At 38.2% G+C, this 15,897-nt stretch overlaps 2 protein-coding genes across 6 annotated transcripts in view; one reads left to right on the top strand and one right to left on the bottom strand.

Annotated features, from left to right (window-relative positions):
- chpf2 (chondroitin polymerizing factor 2) overlaps window positions 1-3,271 on the top strand; it is a 36,966-nt gene extending 33,695 nt beyond the window's left edge. For all 3 annotated transcript variants that reach the window (XM_058783375.1, XM_058783374.1, XM_058783373.1), the window contains exon 5: window positions 725-3,271. In XM_058783375.1, coding sequence (XP_058639358.1) covers window positions 725-1,996 — 1,272 coding nt within the window. In that variant the 3' untranslated portion in view covers window positions 1,997-3,271. The remainder of the gene's footprint in view (window positions 1-724) is intronic.
- Window positions 3,272-3,406: 135 nt separating this feature from the next.
- The window catches only part of smarcd3b (SWI/SNF related, matrix associated, actin dependent regulator of chromatin, subfamily d, member 3b), a 38,737-nt gene continuing 26,246 nt past the window's right edge, over window positions 3,407-15,897 (bottom strand). For 2 of the 3 annotated variants that reach the window (XM_058783380.1, XM_058783379.1), the window contains exons 3-14: window positions 15,022-15,111; window positions 13,803-13,845; window positions 12,978-13,100; window positions 11,847-11,969; window positions 10,270-10,365; window positions 9,865-9,966; window positions 9,262-9,423; window positions 8,976-9,073; window positions 8,415-8,550; window positions 8,077-8,199; window positions 6,775-6,876; window positions 3,407-6,669 (exon numbers count right to left, since the gene is read on the bottom strand). In XM_058783380.1, the coding sequence (XP_058639363.1) occupies window positions 6,616-6,669; window positions 6,775-6,876; window positions 8,077-8,199; window positions 8,415-8,550; window positions 8,976-9,073; window positions 9,262-9,423; window positions 9,865-9,966; window positions 10,270-10,365; window positions 11,847-11,969; window positions 12,978-13,100; window positions 13,803-13,845; window positions 15,022-15,111 (1,252 nt within the window). In that variant the 3' untranslated portion in view covers window positions 3,407-6,615. The remainder of the gene's footprint in view (window positions 6,670-6,774; window positions 6,877-8,076; window positions 8,200-8,414; window positions 8,551-8,975; window positions 9,074-9,261; window positions 9,424-9,864; window positions 9,967-10,269; window positions 10,366-11,846; window positions 11,970-12,977; window positions 13,101-13,802; window positions 13,846-15,021; window positions 15,112-15,897) is intronic. The other variant, XM_058783381.1, reaches the window with a different exon arrangement.

Below are 15,897 nucleotides of genomic sequence, written 5' to 3'. Positions count from 1 at the left end.
ATGCATGTTAGTCCGATTAGCAAACATTTTAGATTTCAGTCAGACTAAAGCATTCTCATTGCATTTTAAAAAGTTGAATCATAGTCCAAATTAAATTTCACTTAATATAATGCTTAGCTTTGACGCATAGTGTTTCATGTCTGGGCAAAGATGCTGCATAGGTAATGGGGCAAGGTGTTTGCAGCTGTCAGCCAGCCATCACGCATCACATAACAGCAGGAAATTAACTTGAAATGAGCTACCTCTTCTTTTCAACTGCCTTTAGATTGGATAGGATGACTTTGACTCAAGGAGAAAACTTTCCTTTCTGCATAATAAAAGAAAGTGGAAAGACAATTGACAGACATACTGAGACTTTATATTAGGTGGCCTTAACTTCTATGTACTTGCATCAAAATAAGTACAATGGACTTATTGTGTTCATATTGTATTACAAAACACTTTTGCTGCTATTAAGGGTGTGCTAAGGTGTAAGGGATGGGTCAGCAGTGTAATTGTAAATACAGAAATTAATTACAGATGTAATTACATGTATACAAGTACAATGTAAAGACATGCATGTACACAATAAGTGCATTGTATCAAATGATTAATTTAAATGCAACTAGATAAGGCCACCTAATATAAAGTTGGACCAATGACAGAAAGGAGAACTTGTTCTCTTTACCAGGTTAACATTTATCGCAGCTCCTTACAATGATGTGTTCTGTTGTTTTGGCCACAGAACCAGATCAATAACATAAGTGAGCTCACTCCAGAGGGCATAGCTGGAGCCACCTGGCCCATTGGAATCAACCCACCTTTCCGACCCAAAACCCGCTTTGAGGTGATCAACTGGGAATACTTCACCGAAGAGCACATTTATTCTTGTGCCGACAGCTCTCCAAAGTGTGAGCTTCGAGGTGCAGACAGGGCAGACGTCAATTCAGTTCTGGAGACGGCAGTGGGCCGTCTTAACGAACGCTATCAGCCTCAGTTGCGCTTCCGTAAGCGGCGTCTGCTGAATGGGTACCGGCGCTTCGATCCCACACGAGGCATGGAGTACGTGCTGGATTTGGCCCTGGAAGCTTTTACACAGAAAGGTCACAGTCAGGTCATCGCCAAACGGGTGAGTCTGCTGAAACCACTCAGTGCTGTCGAGATCATCCCAATGCCATATGTAACAGAAGCGACACGGGTACAGGTGATCCTCCCTGTGACGGCACACGATCAAGACTTTGTGGGTAACTTCCTTGACATGTATGTCATGAATGCTCTGGATACCCATGACAATGCTCTTCTCACCTTCTTGTTTGTGTATGACCCCTTTGATGCCCAAAGAGTCAGCCAGACGGACGTCTTTGCAGGTGTCAAAGCCATGATTGGTGAAGTAGAGAAACGTTACGGTGATGTAAAGATTCCTTGGATTAGTGTCAAGACTGAAGTTCCCTCACAGGTCAAGCTGATGGACATTATCTCCAAGAAGCACCCAGTAGACACCCTGTTCTTCCTGGCCAGCGTTTGGACCGAGGTCAACGCTGACTTCCTTAATCGCTGCCGTATGAATGCTATCAGCAATTGGCAGGTCTTCTTCCCAATCCACTTTCAAGAGTACAGTCCTGCTCTGGTCTACCGCGACCAACAGCCTTCCGCCGCTTCATCATTTGCGTCCGAGTCATTGCGTGATGGCCACTTTGACCGCCACGTCTTTGAAGAAGCCTGCTTCTACAATGCAGATTATATGGCTGCCCGCACAAAAATGGCGGCTGACATCTTGGACAATGACGAGTTGCTTGAGAGCATGGACGTCTACGAGATTTTTGTGCGTTATTCGGGGCTGCATGTGTTTCGGGCTGTCGAGCCAGCGCTAGTTCAGAAGTATGTGCATAGAGAATGTAACCCGCGGTTCAGTGAGGACATCTATCACCGCTGTGTGCTCAGTAACCTCGAGGGGCTGGCCTCTCGATCACACCTAGCGATGGCTCTGTTTGAACAGGAGCAGGCTAACAGCACCTGAACCGACTACTACTGCAACCCTAAGATGGCTTAAACGTCTTGATTCTCATTTAGGTGGCCTTAAATAACCTACTGATATTGACCGAGTGAATTTCACCCTGATGCTGTGAACTTCTCTGCACAGATCATCCAGTCATCTCAGTTCAGCCTAACATGGTGAAGTTGCCTTGTTAAAACTTACTTTCTTTTGTGGAACTCAGAAGACATTTTGAAGAATGTTTTGTTTTTGTCTATAAAATGAATGTCAAAGGTGACCAGTTTTCTTTGTTGTATTCTGCAGAAGAAAGAAATTCAGGTTTGAATTGACTAGAAGATCAGTAAATAATGACAGATTTTCCATTTTTTGGGTCCCTTTAAGGATATACATAAAATGAATGAATATGACTTTAACCAGAGAACAACATTCACAGTATCTTCATAACTTATTTTAAATAAAACTTGAGGAATGCATTTCACCTTGTTTACATTAATATGCAGGAACCTGACGTTAGCAATGGAAACGCATAAGGACCGCATTCATCTTTTACTATATGAACATGTCAGACTTTAGGTGGCTAGCAGAGGTCTCAGCTACACAAGTAACTTGAGCCATCTTTCTTCCTCCAGATATATGATTGTATGACGTTTGAACAGAATGTGCTGAATATTTCAGGACTGAATAAACAAATAATCTGTGAAACCTGATTATGAATCATTACTATGATGCACCCAATTTTATATATATATATAAAATATTTAAGCAACACTGGTTAGAGGGTTAATCCTTGGTTACAAATTCCACATTTTTGCCTACTCATGTGGTCTCTTGTTTGACTTCAGTGTCACTGAACACCATTGGTTCTCACATGTAACTAAAAGTGACATTCCAAATTTAAATATAAGCGCCTGCGAACCAGACCTTTAGAGATTGTTGTACAAAGAGTGCCTATACTCTTGAAAAACAGACTGGGGGAAATGAACACGTTTTACTTAACTAGCTTGGTCTGGTTCACAACAATCTGCACATTTTCAGTCCCTTCCACTTTTTCAACTGATTTTTAGCTGATGAGAGATGAAATTCAATACACACTAATGTTTAGAGGGGCCTGAGGCATTGACGTGAAATGGTGCCTTTCGTCTTCTTCCACAGGGAGCAGAGGTTAATACAGTACATTCTCCATCCGACTAGATGTTTCTCCGCTCTGCTATTTTCATGTATTTCAGACAACAGAGGCAAGCCCTGTGGATTTTGCCAGGTCAAGAGTAGAGAGGTAGTGAATGGTTCTTTCAAAGCGGAGGGTGTGGCCAGCAGCTGAATACAAACACCACTTTCCTCAGTGGCATAATGACACATTTAACGTGTGTCAGGAGTTAAGAAAAGGAAAACAAATACTGAACAAATCACTAATAATTAATACTCCCTGCTATATTACCACAAAAATAATGTTTTTCAGAGATGAGTCTTTTATTCTTAACTATCACAATCGTATTATCAAACCACGTGTAACTTCATTTGATCTAGTGTTTTCCCCCCTTGGATATTACACACATGCAGTGGTTCTCAACCATTTTGATTCAAAGCCCCCTTTGTCCAAGAAAATATTCAAAGCCCTCCTATCTAAGGAGACGTGTACCTCTGGTACTTCTGTTGTTGTTGTTGTTTTTTTGCAGTTTTTAAAGATTGTTAAAATAATAATTTAAGAAATTTTGGGCCCTGACTCCTTGGTTGAGATCCACTGCACTAATTCACATCCCCAGAATAAACTCTAAACACACTTTCAGTATGGTGTTCCGTTCACAAACTTTGGCAAGCGCTTGTTTATTTACATCCTCACTATGCTACACATGTACGTCTGTAGTTTTGATCTCTCTAGCTGAACAGTGGAACAAGATGAGAAAGCAAACATATACAGACTGTGAGAGAGAAAGAAAACAAAATACATAGTGGATCATTAAAACCTACTTGTTCAGATTCTGCTGGCAGAACTTCTATGAACAAACCACGGAAAAAGACAGACACTATAACCAAAACCTGGTTATAAAGAAGATTTAAGAGCCCAGGAGAACTCTAGTACTGAATACTACAGTACGTGTGTGGCAATCAAAGCGATATCTAGAAGCGTGATTTTTAGCACCCAAACTGTTGGATATTTTCCCTTACAGAAGCACTGGAGGGCAGCATGATCCACACTACGACTACAAGCAACATTGAACCCTTGACCACATGTTGGGTCAGGTAAAGCACAGTTGGTGGCTTAGAGAATTAGAGAAGAGGTTACTTTACACATGAGAACAGTTAACCTTGTTCAGTCTCTAACACAGCAACACAGGTAGATGTTATACTTCAAGTTTATAATGTTCAAAATGGCTGACTATACATGTAGTAACCACAAGATTCGATGGGAGGTGCTGTTGTTGCCCAACAGGCTCTGTAAAAATCATTGGTGTGCTTCTCATCCATACTAAATTGCAAAGTCTTTTTAAAAGACAAAACAAAAAATAATATATGACCTAAAATGGCCCCTGCTGTACAAGTTGGTACTGTATGTAGAGGCTGTGACCCAGACGCAGAGTCACAGGCCACTAACTAAAGAAACTCAGTGCTCTTCTGATCAAGTCCCAAGAAGTCAGAAGGTTTCTCATGTCCTTGTATGAAAGTATAAAAATGTGTCCATGCAGCATGCATAGGTCTGAAAAAATACTCTGAGTGACAACACACAGGTCACCAGAACTCCTCTTTCCTCACGAGAAGATGCGTAAGGATCACAGGCAAACTGCAAGAACACACAATAATTGACCTGGACAAACCATCCTTCAGTCGACAGTAAAGAAGCAGCAGAGGGTTCACGATCAAAACCCAGAGCCAGTGAGAAGTCATGTGACATTTATTCCCGAGTTCATACTTCATTTCTCTACTTTTTTGTTTAGGTGACGTATAATTAGCATGGAGAGCGTTCAGAGCGCTCAGTTATGATCCATGATTTAGTGCAAAGACTCTATGAGTCAAAGTAATTTTTAAAAGCACTGTTTTCACAGCTATGGAGAAATGGGAATTTAAAACGTGTATCCTCTAAAAACGCATCCTTCATCTTTTAAAAAGTCCTTCATCTAATCAAAGTCTGTACAATGTCTTTTTAAAAGTAAATTACACCTTTGGTAAAACATCAAACACTAAGGCTATAAAATCCTTCGACATTAGTGAGAAACACAAATGCCCACAGTATGTTATTTTAAACAACACTATTGAAATGGATAAAAAATAATGCAGGGTTTAAAGGAACTTCTCCAAGAAGATGGTAATGCCAGGTGCACAAGAAAGGTTTTGGTGAAGCATAAAGAAATGTCTGTGAAAAGACAAGATTTTACAGAATATTCACTTTTATCTAGCTGACTGATGATCTGTCGAGTCTGACGTCACACGTCACCACATCTGGGTCCAAATGCTTCTTCAGATCCCCAAAACAAACAACAAATGGTGCTAATATACACTTATAATACTACAAAAAAAAAACATTTTGGTGACTGGGACACTGTGAGCCCAGATTGTAGTGTACACTGGAAGCTTAGCATAAAGGTGTACCATTAATGTGCAGTGCTCATAAACGGCAGCTGAGATTGTAATTCTTATTTGAAATGGAGGCTTGGACCCAGACACAGTATTTGATACGTCACGAATTAACAAGCGGATTATATTTCTGAATAATTTGTGTCAGCATGCTGGTATGGCCCATTTTCCTTGTATATGTGAAAACGTCTCAAAAACCGTGACCTATCAAATTCCTTCAAAGTGAACTAATCACTATGTCAGTACTGTCCCACAAAGGCAAAACGCAGCAACTACACAGAATCCAATCAAAGAAGTGTGAAAATTAATAAGAACGTTCAAAAAAATTCATTCTCACTTGAGTGTGGGTGTAGTTACCGTTTTGTCTTTATATGTCAGAATAGCTTTTAAATACTTGATTAAAACAACCTCCTTCAATCTTCAATCAATGTTTATGTACACTATTTACTTAAAAAAACGCAGCTAAATGTCATTATCGTGGCAGGGACAGACAGCAGAGAGTGACATACCCTGTAAGCCACCAGCTCAGTTAATACTGAATGATTCTCCTTTTTAAGCTGCCTCCCTCAAAGTACTTCATAAATACACTTCTGAATAAAAGTGTTATTAATGGAGACAATTATTGGAGCTCCACTGATTCCAAACACTGACAGACATACAAAATGACCTTTCTGATCAATACCCAAGAACAAAATTGGTACAAGTGTGGACTAAATTAGAGACATCATCAATACCTGAGTCCAAACACACGTTAATCACATGGAAAATGTGTGTGAATGCCAGGAATTGATGACTGACAGGAAAGAAGGCTGAATCACAACTGAATCAACACTGGATCCACAGTCTAGGAGACTGAGCCGGCTCTGAAGTCATCAAGTTCAAAATGCTGGTGGATGTGATTGGTATTAAAAACCAGAAATCCAAATAGTGCATTGTGAGATGATTTCATCCAGGAATGGAAGACGCAGCGCTGTGATTGGCTGAAATGCACATACTATACAATGGGGCTGCTGGAGTAACAGGGTGTGATTGGTTCAGTGTGGTGGATTGTTTTCTGAATGTGGTCGGTGTGAGTTCTAGGTGTTCCTCAAGGCCAAGGCCTGCTCCAGCTCCTGCCTCTTCTGCTGAATCTTTGGAAGCAGAAAGACAAAGAGCCAGTCAGCTTTTGTCCAGCGCAGTGAGGTGCAAGCCGTTATAACATCCTGTTTTATAGTAGTTCATTTTGATATTCTTACCTTGCAGTAGAAGTAACGGCTAACAGCCTCCTGAGACCAAGGCTGATGATAAAACTCTGCTCTCCTCTCTTCCTCTGGGTTCCCAACAACATCTGTCATCAGCTACAAACAATCAAAATGTGTTACCAGTTAGAAATGCAGGACAAACATGATGCAGGACATCAAGTCTTTCTTAGAAAGAAATCGCATACTGTACATTAAGTTTTTAAAAGTCTCTTACACTCTTTATCAAAATTCAGTAAAATAAATATTATTATAAATATACTATTAAAATAACTAATTTAATATTTTTCTATTTTAATACGTTTTAAAATTTTTCATTTATTCCTGTGATGCAGAGCTGCATTTTCAGTCACAAGCTCACCAAGGCTGCATTTATTTAAAAAAAAAATTATAATAAAAAATAAATAAAAACAGTAATTTTGTAAAATATTATTACAATTTAAATGAACTGTTTTCCATTTAGATATACATTTAATTAATTAATTACAATTTATTTAGGTGATGGCAAAGCTGAAGTTTACTCCAATCTTCAGTTTCACACGATCCTTCAGAAATCATTCTAATATGCTGATTTGGTAGTCAAGAAATATTTCTTATTATTATCAATGTTGAAAACAGTTGTGCTGCCTAATATTTTTGTGGAAACCATGATACTGTTTTTTCAGGATTCTGTAATGTATAAAAATTTGTTAAAAATCTTTTGTAATAATGTAAAAGTCTTTATTCTCCCTTTTAATTAACTTGATGCATTCTCGCTAAATAAAAGTATGAATGTTTTTGGTTTGTTTTAAATCTTGAGCCCAAAATGAATGAACTTCACCCAAGATTTTGAATGGCAGTGTATGAGAGCTGTTGAAGCTTCAGATTTTACTTGTGGAAACCACCGAATATGAAACAAATACCTTGTTGAAGCTTCTATAAATCCGGTTCAAAGTGTGTAATTTCTGTATCATTAACAGCAGCTACAGAACGGCAAACAGGTTTACCAAACACTCCTACTGCCCCTTCTGACCTGTTGTTTCAAACAGGTAGTCCTGCCCTAAACTCATGCCATTGGTTGAGCCAGAAGTTGACATATCGGACCACTCAAACAATCCGAGCAATGTTTTGAAATCAGCACAGAGCCACTGTGTTTACACTTTTTGGGACTTCAGCCTACAGCTGGTTTATATGTATCTGTCTCAGCACATTAAACTGAAATATGAGAAAGCACTGTAACAGAAAACACTTCATTTTCAAAAAATATACATTATATAAATATCAAGAGTCATGTGTAGAAGAATGAAAGTTGTTGCAGACCTTCAGATCTCTGCTCTGGGATTTGAGCCAGTCCTGGATGTAGCCTTTGGGATCTCTGGAGAAGCTTAGCATGAAATCTCTCTGGATCTTCAGCTGATTGATGGACTCAATAGTCTCGTGGATCTGCAGAGGATTTAGAACAAAATTGAAAAATCAAGGATGTATTCACAGACATGATGGCACCGCAGAAGTTGTTAAATCCTGATTATTATCCTGCTGACAGCTTGACTGTAATAATATGAGTCGAAATCAGAGACCCTATAATTCAGAAGAAAATGTCTAGAAGTTCAATCATCTGCTCAACTGTGCCCACACTGATGTGGGAGACGTGCACTAACCTTGTTGTCCAGAGAGGCAATCTCTTGCTGATTGGCTGTGGAGAGCAAGAAGCTGCTCATTTGTGCTTTAAGGGGATCTTCAACCTCTACATCAATGTCATAGCACGCTGTCTTTTTCTGATCATTAGCGTCGACGCTGTACAAAAATAACCTCAATGAGAATTCATGTTATGTATTCTTCATAAAATTAGTAAGAGAAGACAGAGAAGGCACAACGCCTGAACCAAAATACTCCTGTCTTGGATTATAGACATATCAACACAGAGACGTGATGAGGTTGAATTAAAATCATTTCAAAAACACTGTTCAAGAGTTTGGGGTCATGTTCTTGAAAGAAGTCTCTTATGCTCCCAAAGGCTGCATTTATTTGATCAAAACCGTAGTAAAAGATAAATATATTGTGAAATATTATTCATATTTATAATAACTGTTTTCTAATTGATTATATTTTAAAATGTCATTTATTCAAGTTATGATAAAGCAGAATTTCCAGCAATAAATATGACGCATTTGTACAGACAAGTAAGTAGACAACAAAACTACATAATCAGACATCCAAACCTAATCATGTGATTGATGACAATAGGGTCGGGGGGAAGTAAAAGGTTGGTGAGGCGCTGTGGAATTTCAGAGAACTTCAGACGTGGACAGTCAAAGATCTGTGAGAGGAGAAACACAAAAAGCTCTCGATTAAAATACAGTATACTGGCTTTAGATAATAATTCCACCATGTGTTTCTACCAGCAGTGTAAGTTTAAATATAACATATAGGGGATTAAGTGAGGCTGATGCATTCATTAATTACAGATTGTGATGAATGTTAATCAATGATTCCAATTAAGCGTACCTGTTGGAAGTACTTGTCACAGTTGATGTACTCCTTGTCATGTGAGTCCTGCAGTTTATTGGTTTTGACATACTGCCAGAGGGCCTGGATGATACTGGAGCGAGTCTGTGTGTGTATTCCCAGCAGACGAGCCAGACGCGGATCCAGTTTAAACTGAGGCGGCTGCACACAGAACACAAAGCTCTCAGATAAATAATGCTTTTCACTCACTGTTTAGTGTGTTCCATCTTCATTTCAGAGTACTGACACACGCTTACATTTAATTAACTATTAATAATTTAATACATTAATAAGTTTCATTAACTTCTAATCTAACAAAGTAGGCACATTTTGACTGTCACAAAGTAAAGCATCACAAAATTATTACTAAGTAGACCTGCTACTCACAGAGTTCGGTTCTAATATACTCATGTATGTGATAGTCACCCATTACTTCAATGAAACTCAAGGCTTCAAGGTCTGACAGAAAGTTATAATCAAAAAGAAAATCACAATACCAAGAAAAAAATCTTTAAAATTTGACATGATGAAATTATACAATTGCATTTTAGTCTTCAGTTAATATACAAGTAAACATTACTGGATGCATTTTGTAGCCTTTACCTGGTAATCCAGCATTAACAGCAGGGTGCAGCGCACGTTCACATCTCCAGGCCTCTTCACCTGGAAACCGTCTGTCTCCTGAGTGGTTGCGGTACGATGCCACTGCAGAAAAAAAGAAAGAAGAAATCAGCATGCTTGCACACACTTAAAAAGAAAAAAAGAAAAGAAACACAGTTACTGCCGTAACGGAATAGAAAAATAACCTGACTGACAACATCACTACACATCTGTACTAAACAAAATGCTATATAGCATGTTTATACGAACTACACTGAAAAATACAGTGTCTGCAGGACATAAATGCAGTTAAAATATAAGATTGTGGTGCTGGTTCTTGGTTTTGAGAATTTCCTCAAATTTGTTCCATTGTTATTTAGAGTCATAAGCAGGAAATCAAACACCAACCTCAACCAAATGGTTATCAGGGCCGTAAAGGTCTTTGTCCAGCTCAATCACCAGACTCTTGAAGAATGAGGAGAACTTCCTCTTCATCTTTCCTGGCTGTGCAAGAAAGCATGAATACCGTTTTCAGAGCGTGCCACTGAGCAAACTATCCAGTTTCAAGGATGAAGACTTTAAACCACATCATAAACTTTCCTGGTAGACTTTCCATGGAAGAGAACGGGATGAATGTTCATTTCAAATGTGGCATACTGGTGGATGATTTGCTGAGCAGGACAACATTCCATTCAGCCCAGAGACGGCATGAGTCCTTCAAGCAATCATCAATAAGTACTAGTTTCATTTCTTTGGGCATGGAAAAGCATGCCTCAAGTGTATTAGCTAAACGGGTCTTGGTTAGAGACTGACCCAAGAGGCTGGATTTATGCTGCACTGCATAAACACTTAAGAATTTAGTCCCCATGATGCTTCAGTTGCACTCACGTGAATCAAACCAGTACACTAGCAGGTATTTTAGATCACAAAGTAAAAAAAAAAAAAAAAAGTAAAAAAAAAAAAAACCTTTTTGAATGTTTAGCCATGCTCCAGTGCCTTTGTGGCTTGAGCAAAAACAAACATGCAATGAGCCTCAGCTTACCTTCTATTTAATCATATTGATGGAAACCACTAAACAGATTTAAGATTGATGTCAAATATCAAATATAATTATGCGATACCAAATTACAGATAGCAGGCAAGTTAACTTAACCTTCGTTTTAAAGGGGAAACATTTTATGGTAACTTCTGGTTATTCGTTACTAATGTAATTCCCTGTGGGTGGAGTCTACTGCATATAAACAGCCCTTCATGAATAGTTATGTCACGTCCCTTCCTGGTATATCACAGCGACATCATGCAAAAGCAACAGGGTGGGAAGGTAAATGATTCTTTCAAAACGGGAAGGTTTGAATGATTCTTTTGACTGGGAAGGTAAATGATTCTTTCAAACCAGTGTAACACATTCATATGCATATACATTTCAAAACATTTATTCTGGGTGATGTACACTTGCCTGCTAGACTGCCATTAGGAACATTCTTTTTAGGTTGAATTTTCTTTGTCGAATGCCTTTGTGGCATGCTTTTATTTTCACAGAGTTACAGATGTAATTAACCGAGAATATTCCTTTAAGATACGCATTTGTTGGTTAAAAGGGTGCATGGCATACAACTATCAAAAGAGCAGAATAAGGAAAAACAGTCCAAGTCAATGGACCCACAGAACTTTCTGGCACGTATGTTTGGATGGAGGCTGGGAAGTGATCTCACTGGTAAGTGAGGCACATGTCTGTGGTCAAGACGTGGAGCCTGGGAGAGTAAATTTAACCTCACTAATTCAAAATGCACATAGCTGCCATTCACAAGGTATGATGTCAGAGAGACAGAGCACTAGATCAAACATTGCAGACAGTTATTTATGATATAAGTCATACTTTTTCCCAATAAAAGCAGCAAAACAAGCACCAGCACGTCTGGGTTTCAAAGCAAAAGATTTAAAATATCTGTGTTGTGCAATTATTGATTTAAGTACAACTGACTCACATCATCCAGCAGTTTGCCCTCCACACGTAGCTCCCAGCATGCAATGCTTCCCTCAGAGTCCTCTGCATCGGGCTTGGCAGGGTTAAACGTGTTGGAGATGTAGAGACGCAGTTTTCGCTTTTGCTTCAAATAGGAAGAAAAAAAAAAAGTTAATCTGAATATTTATCTTTATTCAATCCTCAAAATGAAATTAGTCCTGTATGCTCACAAAAACACATTATTTGGCATTATGGCATTATGTTGGGAAAAATGCTTTTAAGCTGATAAGTGGTAAGATATGAGAAGCTAAAAACTCAGAATAATGGCACCAGCCTCATTTTATGCTCATTTAAGTTGTTTGGTGTCTTATCCTGATGTTTTATGCAAGCAAATGGTTCAATAAGAGACGACTAGACTGCAGGTGAAAATGCTTGTTCCAAGGTTCCTTATGCCTGCTTGAAATTGTCTGAGGTTAACAAAAGTATAAGTGTAAACGCATGTGAGACCCTGGACCACAAAACCAGTCTTAAGTCACTGGGGTATATTTGTAGCAATAGCCAAAAATACATTGTATGGGTCAAAATTATTGATTTTTCTTTTATGCCAAAAATCATTACGACATTATGTAAAGATCATGTTCCATGAAGATATTTTGTAAATTTCCTACCGTAAATATATCAAAACTTCATTTTTGATTAGTAATATGCATTGCTAAGAACTTCATTTGGACAACTTTAAAGGCGATTTTCTCAGTATTTTTATTTTTTTGCACCTTCAGATTCCAGATTTTCAAATAGTTGCATCTCAGCCAAGTATTGTCCGATCCTAACAAACCATTCAATGGAAAGCTTATTTATTCATGTGTGTGTGTGTGTGTGTGTATATATAATAAAATATATATATATATATATATATATATATATATATATATATATATATATATATATATATATATATATATATATATATATATATATATATATATATATATATATATACATATATATATATATATATATATATATATATATATATATATATATATATATATATACATACATATACACACACTTTTAAAATTGATTAAATAAAACAGTTTGTCCAGGAAAATTAAATTAAAAAGAATATATGGATTATGAGAATGAGAAATACCTTCATGGGTCTCTTAAGTGCCTCTTGGATGTCCACCCGTTTGCGCATTATGGTCTGGTCTAATTTGCGCTCGAATGCTAACAGATCCATATATGCCTGTGACTCCGGAACAAGCTCACGAATCTGAAAAAGGAATTCAATAAAACTTCATTTTGCAGATGGGAGCACTGGTAAGGAAATCCAAACTATCCTAGTTATTTCCCTTGTTCGGTGTACGACAGTCTGAGTGTTTCGTCAATGACTAATGCGTCTGGCGTTTTCACTGGAGTTGTATCTATCTATAAGGTCTGATAACACACACACATAATGCTGCTTATCTTATCCAACACAACCAACTCATAGTGACACAGTGACTATAAAAAACTAATAACAGAACCATTCATATACAATGTTTAAATCCTATTAAATTATTAAAAAAAAATTGATTTACAGCAACAGCTATCACCATGTCTCAGCCATCATCATGTCTTATATTTTAGATTATATATATTGTAATATTAGAATATCTCAGAATACACAACACAATTGGAAGCTGACATTAACTAGAACAGATATTATACAATATATTTTTTAAAAATGACCTGCTGTCAGTGCAGACTATATATGCATTGTCTTGTTTAGGTGACAATTACTGAAGGCAAAAGCCCTCCAAAACATTTCTGTCTACCGTATCGCTTGCTTGGTAGAAGATTCCACCCGTCTAAAAGGCCGAGATAGAGAACAGACGTGCACACCCATGCATCTTCATCCGTGCACATTTGCACACACAAAAAAACCCCAGCTAAACCAATGAAAGCAATGAAAAGGCTCAGATCTCTTACTCACCCTTTGTGGAAGGATCTTATCAGCCATCTTCCTCCTCTTGGCACTGCAGAAAGAGGGAGAAAGGGGAAATGAGAGAGGAAAGGCAGGAAAAAAACCCAAGATGTTACTATGGAGACTGACAGTGGAGCACCCGGGACATCTGCTAAAATTCTGGGGCTGGTCCAGGATGCGGGAAAGACGGTGTGGGAGTGTGTGTGCGCACGACGCCAGCCCAGATGGTGCTGGCAACCATTGGCACAGAGGACGTTACTAGAATCAACTAGAATCGTTACGGCTTAAACTTCACAAGTTGAAGCTTGGAAAGCAGCAGAGATTCATAGGACCTGCTCATGACGTGCAGACAGGTGTGTCAATACGGCAATGCATATCTGTGCTCATATATGAATGCTCTTCTATTTATTTGAGTACAGCAAGTAACACAGTTTTGGTGTTCTTTTGCGCAAAACTGCTAGTTGACAGAGCTGAATGTGACATTACCTGTGGAAGCAAATAATCATTGGTCCTATAAACTAGACTAAAAAGAATGCTGGACATGTGTTTGGCATGTTTTCATCCCCCCTCATAGAAAAGAGATTTGTACACTCAAAAGCAGGATCCATACAGGTGACCATCACCAAAACAAACACCGTGAGAAGATCAGGAAAACAACGACCAACTACTATTTTTGTTATTCCACAATGAACATCAGGGTACAACTAGTTAGTTTATGTAAAATAGTTTAAATAAAATAAAAAATATCTGCACACTTCATTAATATATTTATGCAACCAACTAAAATGCACAAATCAGACTGACTTATTAATACATGTTTACTGAAGTGTAAAACAAGCTCTCAAATACTGCCATCATGCCATGCAACAGGACATGCAAGCGCATCCATGCTAAATCCAGGAAAATATTTAATAAAGTCACTTCAACCTTAATATATTAACATAATTATAATACCTTTGATTTTATAATGTCTTTGACTCAAATGTCATATTAGGTCTCATGACATGACTAACATCAGCTGATCTGTAACTTAATAAATTAAATAATTGCTCTATAAAGGAATAATCTGTGATAATCACCATCAAACATCAATCAGAGGTGAAGGGGGGTAATCCTTATTAGGGATATGTCTTTGGAGGCAAGATGTGCCAGGGTAAAGGGGTCAAGGCTTGGGACAAGGGTGGGATCAAAATGTGCGAATCCATCATGCAGCAGAATAAACTCCTACTTTGATCCGAGTGTGGGATCTGATTGGGCCTCTCTCATGTCCATCTGTCTCCCTGGCATCTCATTTGGTCCAGGAAATCCAACAGGCTTCCTGATGGCATTCGAAGGGTCCTTCATTAGAGTGTACTGAGTGTGTTTGTATGCAAGTTTAGAATAGCTCAATACGTTGGGGACACATTACAAAAAGCGGAATACACAAAACAGACAACATGGGAGTTGTACAAGAAACAGCAGAAGCGGAGGAAAAGGATCTGATATGCCATCAGATACACACACACACAACCAGTGCATTGATTAGTCTGATGTGAGACAGGAGGGCTCTAGACAATGCAAGATAATGTTACACTAATGTGTCAGACAAGGTCGACAGACAGAATGAGCAAGTATGTGAATCAATGAAGCTGATTCCAAGAGGACACAACAGAGAGAGAGAGAAAGAGACAGAGATCCAGAAAAAAAAAAGAAAATGTAGAAACAAATATATTCTCAGTGCGTGGCCCCTTTCTGTCACAACAGCACAGTCAGATGATTGGCCAGCAAACTGAAGACTTCACAGATCAAATTAACTACAACTAAACAACAGCTACTGCGCAAACTGAGACATGTCAGATTTGTGATACAAGACCACAGAGTGACCCTATTTAAAACATCTGGGAATTTTCTGAGATTTACAAGAGAGGAACTTGAGTCATATCTGATCAAAACCATACGAAAACAGCCAACAAATGGCACCAAGAACAAATAGTGCAAATGAAATCAGAAGAAATAAACATCTTAAGAAGGATGCAAAAAAAAAAAAGTGATGAAAATAACACAATGCCCTAAACATATTCCAGTAGCAAGTAATTTATTTCTTCACACTGAAAGTGAACCTGCT

The sequence above is a fragment of the Onychostoma macrolepis genome, chromosome 07, assembly GCF_012432095.1.
Source record: "Onychostoma macrolepis isolate SWU-2019 chromosome 07, ASM1243209v1, whole genome shotgun sequence".
Lineage (NCBI taxonomy): Eukaryota > Metazoa > Chordata > Actinopteri > Cypriniformes > Cyprinidae > Onychostoma > Onychostoma macrolepis.
This window is presented reverse-complemented; position numbering and strand designations above follow the sequence as displayed.